Raw genomic sequence first — 19,616 nt, forward strand, 5'->3', positions numbered from 1 at the left:
TTCATACGTCAACTTCCATTGCTTTTGAGTAACGCATTACTACCAAAGTCTAATTCATCTGAAATCAGGCTTCTTTCTCTGATCCTAGTGAGGGAAAAGAAAAATGAGAATTGAAAAGAAATTTTGTTTTCCTAATCCAGAGAATCGGCAACATTTCAAATTTTTCTGCATATGCTGTTAATTTAACTTTATACATATTGCTCATTTCTTAGTAGAAATCAGATTGTAAATGAAAGATCTCTTACTGAGGAATTATACTTTTAACAGATCATAAATCCCGGCTCAAAAGGATCCATCCCAAAGTTTTCAAACTACAGAATGTGAGTGGCTGTTTTCTTTTTCCGTTTTCTTTATTTTACGTACGCAACTCCATATTGCCCTGACACGTGTTGCTTTCTAAACTTAAGAAAAAGGAAAGGACCTGAAAGCAGGTAGTTTCAACAGTAACAGTGCTATGGAATAGGAACCCAGTAACCCATAACACTGAAAAGGTGGATAGAAGCCTCGCTCTACAAACTCAACAGGGAAAACACATGAAAGAAGGAAAACATCTAAAATACAAAAGCAAAACATTATTAATGGGCAGCATAAATGTAAGAAATAAAACCTCTGTTCCATTTCAAACACAACAAGTGCACTACAGTAAGTTGCTTTATTACCACCATCAAGTGACAACAGATTTCCAACAATTTAACATCAACAATGCCTGACACCCATTCTGACAGTGACAGAGCCCTCAACTGTAACGGGGGGTAAACAAACTGTGGCTTGCCGGTGGTTAATTTATGGGAGTTCAAAATGTATATCATCATGGGAACAGTCCACCTAAGCGTCTTGAGAGGGACCACAAAGGTGAATGTGAAACACTGTCCAGGTAAGCAGGAGAAAAAACTTCCTCAACAAAGTGACCCTCACTTGTGCATTTGTTCTTCCATCTGCCTTCATCTAACAAATGGGCCTTACATGCTTTTACAAAAGCTCTATATACCAGTATTACCCCTTCATTATCATCACATAAGCAGTGCTGTCACACTGATTTGCCTTTGTTTTTCCCCTTAAGAGAGAGAAATACGTATGTATCTCTGCTGATGTATGTTTTCTTTTCCCCTCTCTGTGCTGTACCACATGCAGCAGGGTCAAAAGCCTACGGCACACATACCAGAAAGGTAACTGAGGAAGATTCTGACTGTCATACAGTGCAGATTTACATGTATGTCAGAAGGGAAACAGCTGCCATATCACAACTCCTACTCTCTAAAATTGTATGCAAGGCCTGCTATTGTGCTCCAGTAAAGATTTCTGAGAGCCCCAGAGAAATCACCAAGCTGGAACTCAGCAGGCGATGTAAGAAGAGGCAGCAAGTATGGCTCGTCAGCAAGAAGTGGTTCTGAGAGCAGAAGTATTTCTGTATCCCTGCCCTCCTAGAACTCCATACTTAGCCAGAGATGGGGAACGTATCAGCGTGTGAAGACTCTGGTATGAGAATGGAAGCTCAGTTCACTAGGGCATTCTTGACTGTCAGCCTCCAGTGCACAGGATGAGCAGGGGACATGCCTCTTGGAGATGGTATGGCACTCATTTTTCTTACAGGACAGAGATTTTGTTTTCCTTTGTGCTGAAGTGAAACACTAAAACAAATCCCAAATTACTCACTCTCTTACACAACACACTGAACAAAGCACTTCTCTAACAGAAGAACTCTGCAGTAGATTTCAGAGCTCTGCACAGTGATGAATATATATATATACACACACACACACATATTGTAACACGCACACCAGATTTGTTAAGTGATGTGAATAATAGTTGGCCAATCTAACACATTACTTCTGCACAAACTGCACGCAATTGGCATAAAATAACAAATGTCTATATCACAATCTCTAAAGTAAATTTAAATGTTGAGAGTCTGCTATCATTCAGTTCATCACAAGGGACACATTTTCAGCCTACCAACAACACCGTTTCCCTCCACTAGTAAGCAGCTTTACCAGGACTTAACCAGCAACACTGGAGTAGTTTTAAACTTCCTTTAAAGTTCCAGCATTTAACATAGTTCTCTCTGATCCCCAGAAAATGAAGTCACAAATTAGGCATCATATGTCCAATACTGGTAACTCCAGCTACTGGGTTTAACTTTTAACCTGTGACAGTAAAATGACAGTTTTACCCATTACACAATTTAGCTGTGTTATTTTGATCACCAGGCCAAAAACAAACAAACAAAAACAAACAAACAAACAAAACCCTGCACCTATATAAATGTATTTTCTTACAAATCTCCAGGTGCAGAGATTTTTCCACCAGGGCGTTCAGAGAGAGGGCTCTGCTGGAAGAGCTGTTACAAAGACCTAGGAAATTGAGCAGCATGGGACACGGCATCAAACTTCCAAGGCAAGTGGGCTGTAGCGGGGAGCTGTCAAAGGGAGAGCCGTACAAAGAGGGAAGCAGGCAGTGGGTTCAGGTTCAGCTGTTGATCCTGCTTCCTGCTTCTTGTATCTCAGTGCACTCGATCCTCAGGACTGCCCAGTGCAGAACCCTGCCATCTCTTACCGCCTTGGGCTGTCTTACAGAAATGTGCTCAGGGATGCCCATGTTTACAGAATACTGAATGGTCAAGACACACACGAAAACATCCAGCTTTCAGAAGTGAGCCTAATTAAGACAGAGACAGTAAGCAGAATGACCAAAATACAAGGAGACAACGAATCTGTCCAGACTCATGAGTAAACTGAAAGAATCAAGATGAAAGCTATGTATTTGATGGGAAGAATAGTTAATTATGGAAAAAATAAAGTACACGTTTGTATATTGGAATGGTAGCATACAAACAATGAAGAAAACAATCAGCTCTGCTTTTTCATATGGAAGTGAACAATGAATACTCAATAAATCTGTTTAACATGCATCTCGTTATTAATACACTTAAGATCGACTGCCACACTACTACAAAAGTTTTAGTAGGATTCAGAGAATATATATATGCCTATATATTTATAAAGAGTCTAATTCACATTATAAGCACACCAAAATGAAACAAAGAATTTTTGTTTACAGACACAATATTATATAAAGCTCCTAAAAAAAAAAATCTGACAAGTGTTTCCAGCACACCTAACATTAGCTATTCCTCAAAAGGTACCTTATTTTTGGTTTGGTATAGTATCTACCCTGTTTATTTCTTTTCATGAATCCTTTAATCTAATGTATGCCAAATGGTGTAGGCACACGCAGTTATATACAGTCAGACTATAGAAGAAAGTTGGATTTCAGAATAAAAGAGATTTACTTTAGAAGAAAACTGAGTTTGCACAAATGCTACAGAATAGAATTTAATTTAATAATCCATACCAGTGTAATTTTTCATATTAAATACTGTATGCAATATCATCTTCCAACATAATGTCACTGAAATATTTCTGCCATGAAAAGGACAAATGTAGCAAGGTATTTTTAAGGCATGAAGCCCTAGCTTCAAGATCAGGATTGTATTTTAGAAGTTTTCCACTCCCTCCTCCGCTGTGCAACAAACATCTTCCCCACTTTTGGAAAGCAAGGGCAGAAAGCAACGGAGGTGGTTTTGATGCAACATACAGCTGACAGATGTCCTGTGAATGGTTCCTAAGGAAAATATAACCTAGCTACCACGTCAAAAAGAGAAGTTTACACTATCAAAATACCTTTATTAGTAAAGGAAAAAGAAGCCATGATGACAAACCTCACTCTGGGGACACTCTTAAACTTTAGTAACAAAGCTGGTAGATCAGATTAGGAGGGCAAGCATCAAAAAGATGTCACAACATTATGAAAGAAAGCGCTTACTGTACCCCAGAACTTGTGCATGGACAGATGGTCCCTTCTCCAGCTAACAAATCCAACACTTTCTTTGAGCAACATATAGAAAGTATCTTCAACTCTTTGTGCCATTATGACCATTTTTGATACCACTTTTTTCCTCAGAGTGCGTAAGCACCCTGCCTTGCAAGAATTTTAGGACCACAAACAGTGAGTGTACTTCCAGAAACTGAACAGAGTTTTTGCCAGTACAGTGGTTCTCAATCTTTAAATCACAGCTATGAGCACTTTGGAACAGGCTGCAGACAACTTGAAGTGGTTATTAACCACACTGGCAGCATTAGCATACAGAACAGGAGGAGATTCCTGACAGGATTCTCTTCTCAAGCTGCCCGTACAGCAAGGAGACTAGCTCCTGTTAGGTATAATACCTCTACATTTCTTTTATAAACAAACAACAAAATAAAAACCACACAAGCTTATATTCTTATTTGTTACTAAAACAAAACAGAAAACTCAAGTATGCAGTGAATAGAAATTGCTGAAAAAACAAAACCATGAAGTTAAAAAACAACACCACTCGAACAACAAGCTGATGTGCTTATTATCATCACAGCAAGTGCACAGAAAGCTAAATGTCAAGCATTACTACAGATATAGGTCAGCAATTTCCATTGTTAATGCCATTCAGCAGGTACCCATGGCAGGAGGTAAAGTCACCTAATCACAATTTCAGTTGCTTCAAACAAGTCAAACTGTTTCACTCTTCTGCTACTTTACCACTGAATAAAATTGCTGCTCAGTATAATTCATTTTAACTTCCCCCTGCCAAAAAAAAAAAAAAAAAAGAAAAAAGTCACTTACCATCGTGATGAGAATTCTGTATTTGTCCAGCATCGCCTGGTTGTCATGGCATCCTGCCAGCAACTGCCAAACCTCTGCTCTCAGCGCTTCGGGAACACCTCTTTTCACCAGTGCAGATAATCCATTAGGCCTCACGACAAGATTATTGTGCCTAAGAAATAGACAATCATTCACCTATTATACTACAGGAAGAGAAATCAAGATAAAAATATGAGAAGTTTTCCAGCTTTCCAATGTTACTCTGAAAATTAAGAGTCATCAACTGACAAATAAATACTTCTTGCACTGCTCATACTAACTAGTATTTGTCAGATGGGAAGAAAAATTGCTGCAAGGATTTACAATAACCACCAGTGGCAGAATATAGTGATTTCTAAAGTTGATCCTGGGAGGATTAGAGATATTTATGAAAATTAGAACAATAAACAATTGCAGAAATTGATCTAAATTGGCTAATAAAGAACAATTTGAATTGAAAGAGAGGACTATGCTTGCTGTGAAAACAGTTTGATCTAAATATTTGTTCAATATATATGTTTAGCATAGGTTAAAAAAATGAAAGGAAAAATAATTTAATCTGTACAGGGAACAAGATTTTGGAGAACTAAAAGGCGATTTTAAGAGTACTAATGCAAAGGTTCAAGTTCCAGTTTTTACACTTAACGCCAAGAGGATATTGCAAGCCCCACAAAGCAGTAGCCCTTGCACACAGCTTGGTGAAATCCCAGCTCTCCAAACACACCTGCTAGTGGGCTGCGCTGGCGTTTTACTACCTGTTTGTACACACACCAAGCAACGCTGGAGCACACTTCCAGGCTGACTCCCCAGCAGCACGTAATTCATCCTACAAAAAGCGGGTGTATATAGGCACAAGAAGGCTGTAATCAGACAGGTTGGACACTGAAGATCACGTATTTTCCAAACATAAACTAGTCACTGAGCCCATACCTTTAGGAGATGATTACTGCACATGATATTGCTGAGCTTTCAGTCACAGATATTTAAAAAGTCTTTTTGAGATAATGGTGTTTACTGAAGTAGATTAAACCTGGCTTTGACTTGTTATGGCAATTTTCATAACAATGCAGCAGGAAGAATGCGTGTGTTGGCTCTATTCTGTCTAATGTAGGAAATGCTGACAACAATTTGCTTTGTTATTGTTTTGACCATTGTTATGTTTCTCATTTTTACTGGTAGGAGAACAGTGAGAGTGGTAGTTTAGCCAAATTCTACCAAGCTGCCACTGAATTACATAAATTACATAACCCATAATTTGACCCTCAATTTTCTGTAAATGTTTAGAGTACTCATGCTTTGAAACAGGTCATTAGTATGTGAACAGTTTACCACTATAGTTTAAATTTAAAATGTTCTCTAACTAATTTCCTTTTTCCCATGCTCAGAGGACGATATCCATGATATACTCATTGTCCCAAATCGCTGGGAAATGGGGGTGGAGGGAGAAACTTGTTCTATAATGCCCTTATTCTGTTCAGCACAGTAACTATCCGTATTTGTAAGTGTGTAGTGCAACACAAGTCATTTCAAAGTTTATTATTCACTCAGCCTAACTGAAGGCCATTACGTAGTCCCTCTTCCCTTTTTCAGTATGTTTTGCAGCGTGTCACATTAGTACTCTTGTGATGGGAAAAAGCTAGAAACAAAAACCAATGTCCCATCCACAGGGATGAGAACAAGACACTGAACAGTTACAAAGTGATGGAACATACATTTAGGAATAAATAAATAAAAGACACTAGAAACTTAAAACACAAGTTGTGCAAATAAGAACCATTCACAGGACACTGCATATTAAATTAATTTGGTTATTAGGTGAATTTGGTCATATGCATTACATATGAAATACAGAAGGCATTCTCTAAGGACTCAGCAAGTAGATAAAATAAAATCAACACCTAAAAAGGTACATTCCCATATAAACATTACAGAGATTTTTCAGTGACACTAAGAAACAATACAAATAGCTTATGGCAACAACTAACGGAGATGCTCCTTCCATGTTACACCATCATCCTTACTCCTAACCATAGTCGGAACTGAGAATTAAGCATTGTATGGCACACAATATTTTACTGGATTTGTCAAACATTTACAAAGCTTTACATTAGAGGCAATGTTTTTGCAACGCTAGTGCCTGCTATAAAGCGGAACTAGCTTTAAAAAGCAACCTCTCTGTTTCTGAATATCTGTCTGGGAAAGAGTTTGATCATTAATAACCCTCACTCTGTATTCTGCAATATTGAACAAATACACGTTTTTCCCTCCCTGGTGTAGAGGCCCAGGCACATTACATTGCTAGAGATTTTCTGGCCAGACTGTAACAGAAAAAAGCTTTGAATAAAAGCCTGTCTTACACCCAGTCTTATCCTTTAGCATGTGGGTCATTCATGGATGCTGACATGTTTAATTTGTAAAAAAAGTGCTGTAATTTTCCTGTGTAAAGTTCAAATGCATCATTTTAAAAGGTCAAAGAGTGAGCAAGGATACAGAACAGCAATGCTAACTATGCTCCACCTTGAAAAGTACTCAGCTAAACTAGCCCAGCTTGCAAGAAAATCTTTAGTGCTAAGGATGCAGTAAGCGGTATGCTTTGTGAAATAAATTAATAGGTATTCCACTGCTTTCCAACTGCTTATCATATCTTTTTGTGAAATTATTCTTATTCCTTGTTATATGGTTCCCTTTGAAGATGACTTAGAGCAATGTTTCTGCTGAGTCAGTCCATTAGGTTACAGTGACATTTTAATTAAATGACAAGAAGCATCTAAAATGCAAGAAATTTTTCATCTAAGAGACAAATCAGCACACCAGTTCTCCAAGTGGAAATGTTAATTTTTATTTATTTATGATTTCTGCAAGCGCACAGATATTCCTTTAGCATATGGTGCAATGTTTAAAACACTAGAAGATTTCAATCTATTTTTAGTTTTCAAATTGTTAACATTTTTCATCTGTTACACTTTCCAGGTTTTGTTCTTAAAATGTAACATAACACTGTTCAAGAACCCAAGTATTTTATATGCTTGAATTTATCTCAAAAAGTAACATTATGCGAGACACTCCTAAAGAAGATGTTTGCTACTGCTAGTCTTCAAGTTGGCTGGGATATCCCACTTCTCTTCCTTTAACTCACTTTAGCTGGGTTAAAAATTATTTAGTGTTTTGGCTAATAAATAATCCTCTGTGTTAAGTCTCTATACTTATGTTAGGGCTACAAAAAACAAGTAAGTGGTTCTGGCATTTGCTAGTAGCATAAGGTCTTGCAGAGGTAGCAAATAGAGACTTTTTCTCTCTTGGCAAAACATATGCTACTACTGAAGCACTTAATTAAACCACAGAAGTAACACTGCTAAGAATATACTCTAGGCTTTCAAATAATCCTCATCTTACTCTTCACCAGAAAGAGTTTAAGTGAGGGTCAGAGTCTTCCTAGAATTTCTTTTTAAGTGATTACAGGTAGCACATCAAAGGGGAAAAAAAAAAGTGTTCCTAAACAAATCAATTAATTAAATGCACATCAGCTAGTACAATGACAGACTAGATTTGTTCTGTCTTTTATATCCTAGCACTAAGAGGCACTGAGATTCAGGAGGGTTCAACATCCAGCCTCAAGGAACCCAAGTGGCCAGAAGTTCTGCATTTGAAAACTCAAACAAGCAGTGTGAGCATAAAGAGACATACTCTCAAACACTGAAAGAAATAAGACTTGCACAGAAACTGTAGAAGAGATTTGTCAAAAAGCAAAGTTAAAATGAAGGGATTTACCAGCACCTTTCACCTTTCAAACCATATTTATAAACACACTTCAGTGTTTTGCATTTTAGTTTTTAAACCATGTAAATTGAAGTTTCAAACCTCCTGCACAAGAGCATACAGGTCTCAAAACAAAGAAAAAGGTTAGTATTTAAAGTCTAAATTAAAAAACAAACAACAACAACAAAAAAACAACATTACCATCTCACTAGTAATTCTCCCCAGGAATACAAAATCTTCTCAGGACAATCCTTTGACACATCACCAGTGCCACTGGAGAGTTCATTATCACTCTCTGCAAAATAAAAACAAAGACACAAACAAGAAAACAAAAGCATGCACAGATTTACCAAAAAGAACAGACAATAAAGATGCATACATATATGTACCAAACAAATTCTTCTCACTTATCAGTTTTAAAACCAAGGGGACATAGAAAGTATTAGTGGAACTCTGAAGAAAGTATAGTAGATTTGATTAAAAAAAAAAGTGTATTAGTAAAGTTACCATAAACTTTAAGAGAACGAGACTAGGGAACAGTTCACAATGTTGTTATGGGGAAAAGGGTTGAGATGTAGAAAATCATTACATGAGAGAAGATTCAAGGCAGTCAACTCTCCATTCAATGATACAATGATACTTCACAATAAAAAATTGTCTAAAAGCCACATCCACTCTAGATTCCACACAAAGAGAAGCCTCTTGTAAAACACAGCAGCTAACAGTACTCCAATATGCTGCAACCATTACATGGCACTCTGCTCTCACGTGGCACACCATTCTCAGAAAGCCTGCATGGAGCAATGAACGAAAGAACTTTGTACTGAAACAAGTTCACAGAAGAGCAGCAAAAATGACACTGTGACATTAAAGGTCATACTGCATGGGACAGAAAACAATGCTTAAAATGGATAAGAAACCTCAAAAATATTAAGAATAAATTACTTACGTAGGAATATAGGTCATTATATATGATAAATACACAGAACTAGAAGAGATAACATGAGCCTGTGACCACGGGTCCAAATAAGCAGTAACCATCCTGTTTCAAAGTGTCTTAGAAGTCTGTATAGCTATTCATAGTAAGTGGAACAGTAACTTTTCAGAATGGCTCATCACGTGAACATGTCTTTGTGGTTATTCTGGACTTTTTCCAATTTTATCTGAATAAAGTATTGCTAAAAACTAAACAAGAAACCCAACCCAAAAGGAGACACTGGAAGAGTCCCTTTACCCTCAGAGGCCTCTGGGACCATGGACAATTTAGATGATAGAGGGCCTCTAAGGTTGTTCTTTGCTATGAACCGAGTTATCTTAAGAAGCTAAAATAAAACAAAAAAGGATTAAAGCCACATCTGCTCCCAGAATCCCTTAACTAGTCAATCAGCCCAGTCACATCTGGATGCTGACCTAGTACTTTTTATTCCTTAGGTACATTAAACACTTCATATCTGACTTCTTGTAGACAACTGGAGTTCAGGTACAGAAGGACCATCAATACTTACACAGTTATTCTCGTAAGTATTCATCCTTGTCATTCTGTCTTCAACTACACATTTCTAATTTATAGTTTTGCCAAATACAAGTCGTTAATAACAACATCACTAATTTCTGATTTTGATAACAAAACATGAGGACAAAAGATGTCAGATACTGTATTTCAAAGACAAATAACAGCAAAAATGCTGTCCTGAGAGAAAAGGAAAGCAGATGAGAAATCTTTTCATTTATTTTAAATTGCAATGGGAAGCATTTAAGTGCAGGTTTGTTTTATATTTTTGGGCCTGTAAAGCTGTATTGTTTAATTTGAAATAGAAATTTAAAAACCTCATCATAAATCTACAGGAAAATTATGATTCTAAGGATTTGCAAGCCTTTGCATATATTCCCTATTTTTAAAGATGGAAACATGAAGATCCTAAAAAAAAAAAAAAAAATACGATTTTCACTAAAATCTGATATCACTATAAAAGGTCTTCCAATAACCATTAAGTTCCAGTGGAAAAAAAATATTTGAAGACTCAACTTTCTTTTCATTGTAAAATTACCAAAAGTATTCTACAAGCAAATCTCACTTACTATCGACGTTGGAAATAACATACAAAAAAGTTAAAACATTTAAATGCATTGCGTTCTTTAAATCCTCTCCTCTCCTGATTTGTGCCTAACTGGATCAAAGAGATCAATTATAAATGCTGCCCTTCTACCTCCCCTGGAAACTGAGAGAAAGAATTTGAGGAAACCTTCTCTAGATTGTAAGAGTACACTGGCAATTCAGAGACATGAGATGAACATATGGTACATATTAAGAATCTCAAGAAACCTGACTCGCATTAGAAATTTGTCATAAACCACTATTTCAAAAAGGTTTCACACATTCAAGGTAAAGCAAGACAATTTGGCACAAAGGTCTCAAGAGATCTGAATTTAGAGAGACTTAAGAGTTACAACATCTCTACCAGGTGGACTGGTAAAACAAACAAATCTAGCAATCTGAAACAAAACCTGATAAAGATGAATATATTAAACTTCAATCCGACCAAAACATTTAAAATCAAAGCTACAAGGAATACTTTCAGAAACAAAGCACATTGATTGTTATCTGATCCAAATTTGAGCTTGCCAATAGCGTCATACAAAACAGAAACAAAACCCTTCTTTCCTTGCTGCTCTGGTATTGTACATCAAATTCTTCAAAGTTCTTAAGGAGATCAGCGTTACACAGCATATATATTCCAGCAAGATGGATCATAAAGCTACAGTGCTTCAGCCCTGAAAATTATTTCATCTGGAAGGCTTAACAGTATTTGGAATGTATTATTCAGTTGTATGTCAGAAAATCACAGGCCTTAATTAGAACTACCATATGCTCCCTTTCAAAGGACACTAACGTCAAACTTCAAAATAGAGCAGGGCAAAAGGTAGAGAATAAACAGCTTTTAAAAAATCTCTGCTGTTTCCATTCTGAAGACTATTTACATATTCTGATCTGTTTAAGAAATCAAGTATAAATGGGGGGGGGAGGGGTGTCTTTGGAGGGATATTTATGTGTAGATATTCTTCCCTGAAGCATGCTTTCGCACATTTTCCTACATTCTATAGTATCTATAAGCCAGCAGCGTTAGCCAGATCATGATTACATCCTGTCTGATTCTGCAGGGAATGCAACAGATCCCTTCCTCTAGCCATACTGTGTATTTTGCCCTTCCTCCTTTATACGCCCTGCTTTCTCAGTGCCTCTCACCTGCAAAATTAAACCTATGCCTCATCAGAACAGGAAGAGGACAGGTGACATTTGCAAGGAAGCAAACCTGAAGGGCTGGGTTGTGAATGTGTGGACACACAAATAGCCTTTGAGAATACTTACAGATAACACCAAGCCTCTCTGCCTTTTTGCTTGTTTGCATTATGTATTCTTACCTTGTGGACGGATAATTCATGGGCGCCCCATGAAACAATTCTCTAAATTCAGACTGCAAGCCTGGAGGACTTCCACAGCCAGCATCACTCTGTATGGCTTCAGCACAGAATCCTAGAGTAATTTGGGCTGGAAGAGACCTCTGGAGATCATCTAGTCCAACCTCCTACTCCAAACGGCTTGAATTAGATCAGGTCACCTAGGAACCTGAAAGTGAGGGTAGTCTTGAAGACCATCAAGAAAGAAGATACCCGAATCTCTGTAGACAACCCGTTCCACTACTGGACCAGGATCACGGTTTAAAACAAGTCCTTTCATCTGATCAGATCCTGTTCCAACTTGTGTCTGATGCCTGCAGCCTCTCAGCATGTCATTGTGCACCTCTGAGAGAAGTCTGGGTCCACCTCTGAGTCCTCTGATGTATTAACTGTAGATAACGATAAGGCTCTCCTCCATGCAAGCTTTCTTTTCCAGCCTGAACAAACACATTTCCTTAACTCCTTAATATATGGCATGTGCTCCTGCCCTCTGGCCAGCTTGGTGGCATCCACAGGACTTGCTCCAGTGTGTCAGTGTCTGTCTTGTGCTGGGGGGCCCAGCACTGGATGCAGTGCTCCAGCGCAGTCTCACAAGCCCTCTTCAGGGGACGGAGCTCTCCTTGGACCTGCGGGCTGCTGGGCTCGGCCTTCTGCTCTGCGAGGCCACACTGCTGGTTCCTTGCAGGTTTTCTTCCACTCAGGTGAAAAGATCTCCAGGTACTTTTTACAGGGATACCTCCCCAGATAGTTAGCCCCCAGCCTGTATTGTCACACAGAGTTGTTCTATCACAGATACAGGATTTACATTTGCCTTACTTGGAGCTCCATGAGGTTCCCACCAGCACTTTTGTCCAGCGTGTCCCAGTCACTCCGAGCAGCAGCCCTGCCCTCCAGCACACTGACCTGGTGGTTGGTGTTGTCCACAAAGCTGCTGAGACTGCGCCCAGTCCCACTGTCCAGGTCATTAATAAAGACCTTGAAGATCACTGATCCCGATACCAATCCCTGAAATATACCACTTCTTACTGACTGCCAGCTGGACTTTGCATCACTGATCAATCCCTTCAGCCCAGCAGTCCAGCCAACTTTTCAACCACATTATTTTTCACTATTCCAGTCCCTATCTCATCAATTTAATGGTAAGGACACTATGGGATGCTGTGTTGGAGTCCCTGCTAAAGTCAAGGCATACAGCACCCATTGCTCTTCTCTCATCCACAGCACTGGTCACCTTGTCACAGGAAAGCAGTGATGGTTTGCCCTTCATCTATCTATGCTGTCTGTTCCTAATCACCTTGCTGTCCTTCATGTGTTTAGAACCAACTTGCAGGAGGACTTCTTCCCTAACTGTCCCCCAGACTGAGGTTAGACTGACCAGCCCATAGTCACCTGGGCCTTACTTCTGGCCCAGTGTACTTGCTTTTCTTCTTGTATTTTGTTTTAGACATTGGCCATTTGCATGAGATAAATACTGAAGCATGTACACATGCTACTGGGGTTGGGGGAAGATCTGCAGATTTTGCATATAGGCTGCTTTTGTTAGTATACCTATAGACAAACACAAGTGGTCTCTTTGAAAAATCTGCAGGAACATTCAAGAACAAACTATAATCAATGACTAACTAAAAAGAAGACTGGCAGCCTATTGGATATGTGTAATTTTGCGTCTACTCTGCTTAGAAACACTCATTACATAAGTTATTCATTACAGAGCAGACTATTTTGAATAGGACATAGAGTTATATTTTAAATGGCCCAGCACTAACATTTGTTATGTTACACTACTCCACTGACCAGGCTCAATTACAACTTTTTTGCCCCTTTAAAAACAGACTCCATCCTGTAGAAATATGACCGCTCATATGAAAGACCTTTTACCACTCTGTAGAAAAATAAACTTTGGCTCATTATTCTTGGTAACAAATAATTTGGAAAATGCATCCTCACGTGGCCTGTCATCCACACGGCAGAGGCACCTCTTTGGATATAGTCCAACCCAGAACACCCTGAAAGGCTAATTTTAATGGAAAACAACTTGAACTTTCAGAATTATCCCCTTTGATATCCAATGGCAGTAAGGTTAGGGGGGTTGTTTGTTTGTTTTTGTACTGCAGCATTCACAAATGATGAACTGCCACTGGAGGCCACCCTATGGTTGCCCACATCTGCAGTACTGTAAAACCAGAAGAGGCTTTGACTATCTCCTGAGAAAACCACAGGGTAGTAAAGTCAAGCCTTATGAGACAGCTCTGGTAGGTTATCCAAGTTGGTACTTTTTGAACTAGGCTAAAGAGAACACAGGTCTTGATCATTTAGTCCCCTGCAGATACTTTTCTAAGCTAACCCTACAAACCTCCAGTCACCCCCCGAGCAGTTCACTCCAAGGGACTTCATTACTGTAACTCTTGGACTGTATCTCTCACTGCTAATCTAATTCTTTCTTTCTGCAACTTATGCCAATATTACTTTGTCTTAAACAGAGCAGCCATGGAAAACAATATTAGCACATCTTGCAATGAAATATCTTCTGTATTCTTATCTCTCTCGAAAACTCCACTTCTTTCCACATATGAGGCTTCTGCTCATTTCTGCCTTCTCCCTCCAACTAGTCTGTATTTGCTTGATGAGCCATGTTCAAACAAAATATTGAGACATCATGTGTTCAAAACAGAAGACTTACACAGACAGTAACTCTTTACCATAAATAAATACCCCACAGAAATTAACACAGTCACACACAAAATGTTGGCCTTTCCTTCCTCCTCATTCATTTTGATAACTCAGTGCTTTTGACCCCACAAATGCAGAACATGGAGAACCCCTAGATGAAACTAGATACAGAGCTAGATACAGAGATGCATTATCTAGATACAGAGCTACCTTTTGGGAAGGTAGGTCTGCTCTCCTTAAAGAAATCTACTAGACTACCTGAAATACAGCAGTGCCTTAGGAGTCAAACTAATTTGTCTGTAAACAAAAAATGTAAATAAAGTACAAAACTATATTGTTGATTCCAAGAGTTCAAGCATAAAAGCAAAGAAGCCAAGTACATCCTAAAATGATTGGAAATGCATGAAGATAGCAGGAAAAAAATTGAACAGGTGGGGTTTGAGCACCGAGATGAAGAAGAAAGAAGGATTTTTAATGAGTTTTAATTGAGAAGCTGTTGCAAGTGAAATAAAGAGTAGGTGGAACTGAAAAATAATATAGTTGGAGCAACCTGAGCAGGGCAGCCTGTAGCAGAAAGAAATTAGGTTGTGAAGATAGGTGTGAATAGAATTGGAATAATTCAAAAATGAGAAGCTTGATTTTTATGTAGGAGAAGAACAAAAATGAAGGGGGAGCTGAAGTTGGCAGCATATTATCAGGGCAACAAGATATAGACGTTACTGACATGGAATCATTCTGTACATAAGAAATGAAAGAGGATCGTGAGAAAGACCACAAAAAAAGCAAGCTTCCATTTATAAGGTAACAGGAAATTATAGAGCACGAGCTACAGTTTTACCAGAAAAGACAAGAGTGAAACAAAGTTTAAGCTATGAAATTCACTGTATTATCAAATAAGGTAGATTTGCAGAAAGATTCAACTTTTTAATGCATTACAAAGTATTTTGATGAAGAAAAAATATTTCAAAATGCCTTTCAAGTGATATATTTACACAATGATGATCCTCAGCAAATTCTGCAACAGTAAAGTGAGCAAATACAGCATATTCCCCAATTTGGCTGGAAGAAAATTCATCAGAACCAGAAAGAAAGTTTTATGAATATGAACAAAGAAAACTTGCACTGAATTCTGCTCATAAGAAACTTCTGTTAACATTTAAGTTACACAATAAACTTGAAGAAAAATAATTTAGCAGCTACTGAAGTACACATAAAGACACCAAAACCAAAAAAGATTCTAAGTTTTCCCCTAAAAGTTAACCAGTAATAGCAAGAAGTATTTTTATTGCTATTCCTTTTTATGAACTATAAATGTATACACTCGTTACTTAGTGTCACTCAAACAGAAGTTAACGCTGACAAATTCCAAAATTTTCATTACTTTGCAATCAACCTACAAGTTTAATTACTTCTCTAGGCAACTGAAAACCCGGATCGAAAACACCTACAATTGATAAGCATTGAAAGAAGGTGGAAGACATGATGTCGTATTTCACTCCCCATCATATTCACACTGCAAACAATAATGGTTTTTGTACGGGTTATGAAGTCTGTGCAATACCTCTCGAAGGACCTAACCTTCCCCTTAGAAATCAATCCCATTGGCCAAGCTGCTGTTTTCTTTTTAATAAAAAATTCTGCATTTAAGCATATATCTTAGTTCCAAATCATATAGTTGCTACATAGGCACTGCACTGCTGTCACATTGAAAAAGATTGATTTAAAATTCACAAAAATAAACCTGAGCTGTTCAGCCAAATCTGAGTGTAGAAACATGCAAAGCGATGATCCTACCCTCCTGTAGTGAATATACAAGTAGGCCACCATGACTTCTCTATCTTGGATGTAAAAATGCTTAAAGCTGAATAAAAAGTGGAGGAAATTATCACTTCAGTTCAGTAGTTTTGCTCCCACACAAATGACAAAGCCAACTAAATGCTGCACAGTGGAGGTATTCTTGTAAATATAAACATCTTCCCCATGTACTGTGCTGTCTGAAAACTGACAGCTTTGAGAACACGCGAGAAAAATCAAGTTTGAGATGCTGTCACAATTCTAAGACAATGCCATTTGTTATTCTGTGTTTTCCATATTACGAATTTTAAAATGTATAAATTAATGTCTAATGCCACATTTGATATATCTATGTTTAAAAAAATCAACGTTATAAAAACATTAGAATTGTATATTGCCCAATGTTTATTTAAAATGCCAGGGCAGTATTTAAGCCACTTGGCTTATGAAATACAAAGGCTGAACAAAATAGCTAAAGTTAATTACCAAACCTAAAAAGAGACAAGAACCTCACAATTATTAGTAACAAGCTGTGGGGAACTGTTTGTTGAGAAGTCTTTGTAATCACCTCTATATAAAGGCACTTGATTTTTGATTTTTATTTTTTTAACTGATATGAAATGTGAAATTGTATGAGCATAATGGTGGCAGTCTGAGGCACACAAAGCCATGACACTCATGACCGACACCTGGGAAGATCCTCTAGCAATAGGAAGCTCTAATTCCTAAGAAGCCAACAGGATTGCAAATCCTTTTTCAAATAACTTTTAAGCTGCCATACTGCTTGTAGGCAGACAAGGAAAAGACCACTACAGAAATAAAGCGTTGAAACATTCAAAATAATCTGCTATTGCTTCTGGACAAGATGCAAATTTAATTTAATCTCACTTACTGTGAGAAAAATGTCTATTTTATACCACAACCTGAAGTTATTTTATGTATACTATTACAAAAAAAAGGTTGAAATCAAAGAATCAGATTTCACCTGTGCACTCAAAGAATAAACCCCAAAAGCCAAAAGATTCCCCTCCACTATTCATGAACAACAGGATAGAATTCTGGAATGATATTTTGAACTTCTTGAACTTCACAAAGTGAAACAAGGTATTTTACCAGGGAAAGAATCCCTAAAAAAACTATGTTCCCACAAGCACCTTGCAGATGTGTCCTCTGGAATACAATACTCCAGAGAAAGTCACACATGGCTGTAGATGGCCTAGCCTGGAAACCCAGTTTACAGATGAACTCTAACTGAGATCTGGATTAAATGACAGGAAAGAACACAAGTCCCTACTAGGTGACTGTCCCTGTATTTCCATTTACCTGTAAATCTGCAATGGAAAACTGGAGAATTTTCAGGTTGGTTCCATTTCATATATAACCCTGCAATTTCATCACAATGCATACTTGACTTGAAAGCCACAAAACTGCTTCAAATTGAAAGCATTTGAAATACTTGCCTTTTTAACAGAAAGGCCATACTTGCATGAATAAATCTGAATATGCACGAATAAATCTGAACACAGCTGTAACTATTAATAACACCTTCCAGAGCAAACTGAAAAAAAAGTATTCTGCCTTTTTTTTTTTTTAATATATATTAACAAAGTGATCACATTCTTTCTGACAGCACAAAAATAGCTGGAGAAGTCAATCAAGTACATTTTTAATAACAGAAGTTAACCTGTAAGGCATGAAAATCCAAGACAATGGATAGTACAGCCCATAAAATGACATCAAGAATTATTTTTTTTTCATTTGGAAGCTACAGATCCACATTCCTCCACAGCACTTGTATTTTAAAAATCAGACAGGAAACCTTTGCTGAAGTTCCGTAAGAGATGAAGATAAACACTAGCCAAATGGCCTAATGGATTTAGGATTTGTTAAATTTTAGTTCATTTTTATTGTAAGAATAAGACTCCAATATAGATTTATCTTGTTTAGTACCTAGCAACATTATTCTGCTTTGAGCTATTCTAAGAAACATTTCCTATGAATTACATAAAGCTATTTTTAATTAGGATAAAAACGCAGAGTTCATTATTTCCATAGTGCTAATGGCATTTGTCTCACTCAGTCATCCTCGTTTGTTCATACTCTCCCCGGTCATAAGCCCCTGTTTTATTAGAAAATACTCTCAATAGCTCTATTGACTCCTAAAACACCACCTCCTCTACTCTTTTGCTTTTTTGATTCCTGAAAACAGCCTCTACCCACCCACAACATTTGACCCGGGATCTTAATTTAGTCTTGCTGATCATCTCCAATCATTTACTATTGCCCACTTCTGAATTATTGTACCCACCCTGTCTTTTTGTGCTCTCCCAAAAAATTACTATCTCAATTTCTTTGAAACTTTCAGGATTCTCTACCCTTTTAATCTACTTTCATTGTCAAATTTCACTGAATTTCCATATCTTATACATTAATTTTTCTATTGTAGAATACTTCTCTTTGTACATAGAGCCAAGATAACTAGAGGGAACAGACAGAAAGCATTACCCTATTATGTTTGTTATTTCTTCTCTTCTGCCCTTTCTTACTCCTACAGCTTGATATTTATATATAATTTCTCCTTATTAAAAGCCAATTGCTAAGCTCTAAACACATTTCAATAGGTTCCTTCTTGGTCTAAGCCAACTGTTTATGGATCAGTATCCACTGTGCTGTCAACTGGATCTCTGCTCAATTCCCAGCTGTCAGAAATATAACATCTTAAAAGATCAAGAAATTTAATGTTGCAGGAAAAAAACAAAAATAAAACAAACAAATCAAAAAACACAAGCACAAATAGTACTGCATTCCTGGAAGTCATTTCAGAGTGTTCTAGAGGCAACCTACAACTCATTTTCAGAAGCTTCTTTTGGAGACTTGGTAGGCATGTTACCTTTTACCTAGCATGAACTACCTGCTTTGGGATGTCTACTAAACATAACATGCAGTGTTTACCCTGCAATTAATGGCTTGGGACCACATAAAACTGAAAATAAATAAATAAGCAAGCATTAAAAAAAATCTTCAGCTTAATTACACTCAGTTTAAAGACTTTGGAAACGCAGAGTATTTTGTGTTTTTAAACAGAATTGCTCTTATTTACAATGATCCTTAAGCTCCTAACAGTATTCTGATTTAAAGTGAATCTCAAATAGTTATCCTGTATTCTCCTGAAAAGTTAGACTATTTAAAAAAAAGTAATTAAAATATTAGAGTCAAAGGTCATGATTTCATCTATGGTCTAACCAGCACTTATGCTAAAATAA

The 19,616-nt window shown here is 37.4% G+C and overlaps 1 protein-coding gene across 16 annotated transcripts in view; it reads right to left on the minus strand.

Moving 5' to 3' along the window:
• RABGAP1L (RAB GTPase activating protein 1 like) overlaps positions 1-19,616 on the minus strand; it is a 248,469-nt gene that overhangs the window by 181,314 nt on the left and 47,539 nt on the right. For all 16 annotated transcript variants that reach the window (XM_035537617.2, XM_035537610.2, XM_035537612.2 and 13 more), the window contains 2 exons: positions 8,635-8,728; positions 4,660-4,810 (listed from right to left, as the gene is read on the minus strand). In XM_035537617.2, coding sequence (XP_035393510.1) covers positions 4,660-4,810; positions 8,635-8,728 — 245 coding nt within the window. The remainder of the gene's footprint in view (positions 1-4,659; positions 4,811-8,634; positions 8,729-19,616) is intronic.

Source organism: Cygnus atratus, chromosome 8 (assembly GCF_013377495.2).
Source record: "Cygnus atratus isolate AKBS03 ecotype Queensland, Australia chromosome 8, CAtr_DNAZoo_HiC_assembly, whole genome shotgun sequence".
NCBI classification, from domain to species: domain Eukaryota; kingdom Metazoa; phylum Chordata; class Aves; order Anseriformes; family Anatidae; genus Cygnus; species Cygnus atratus.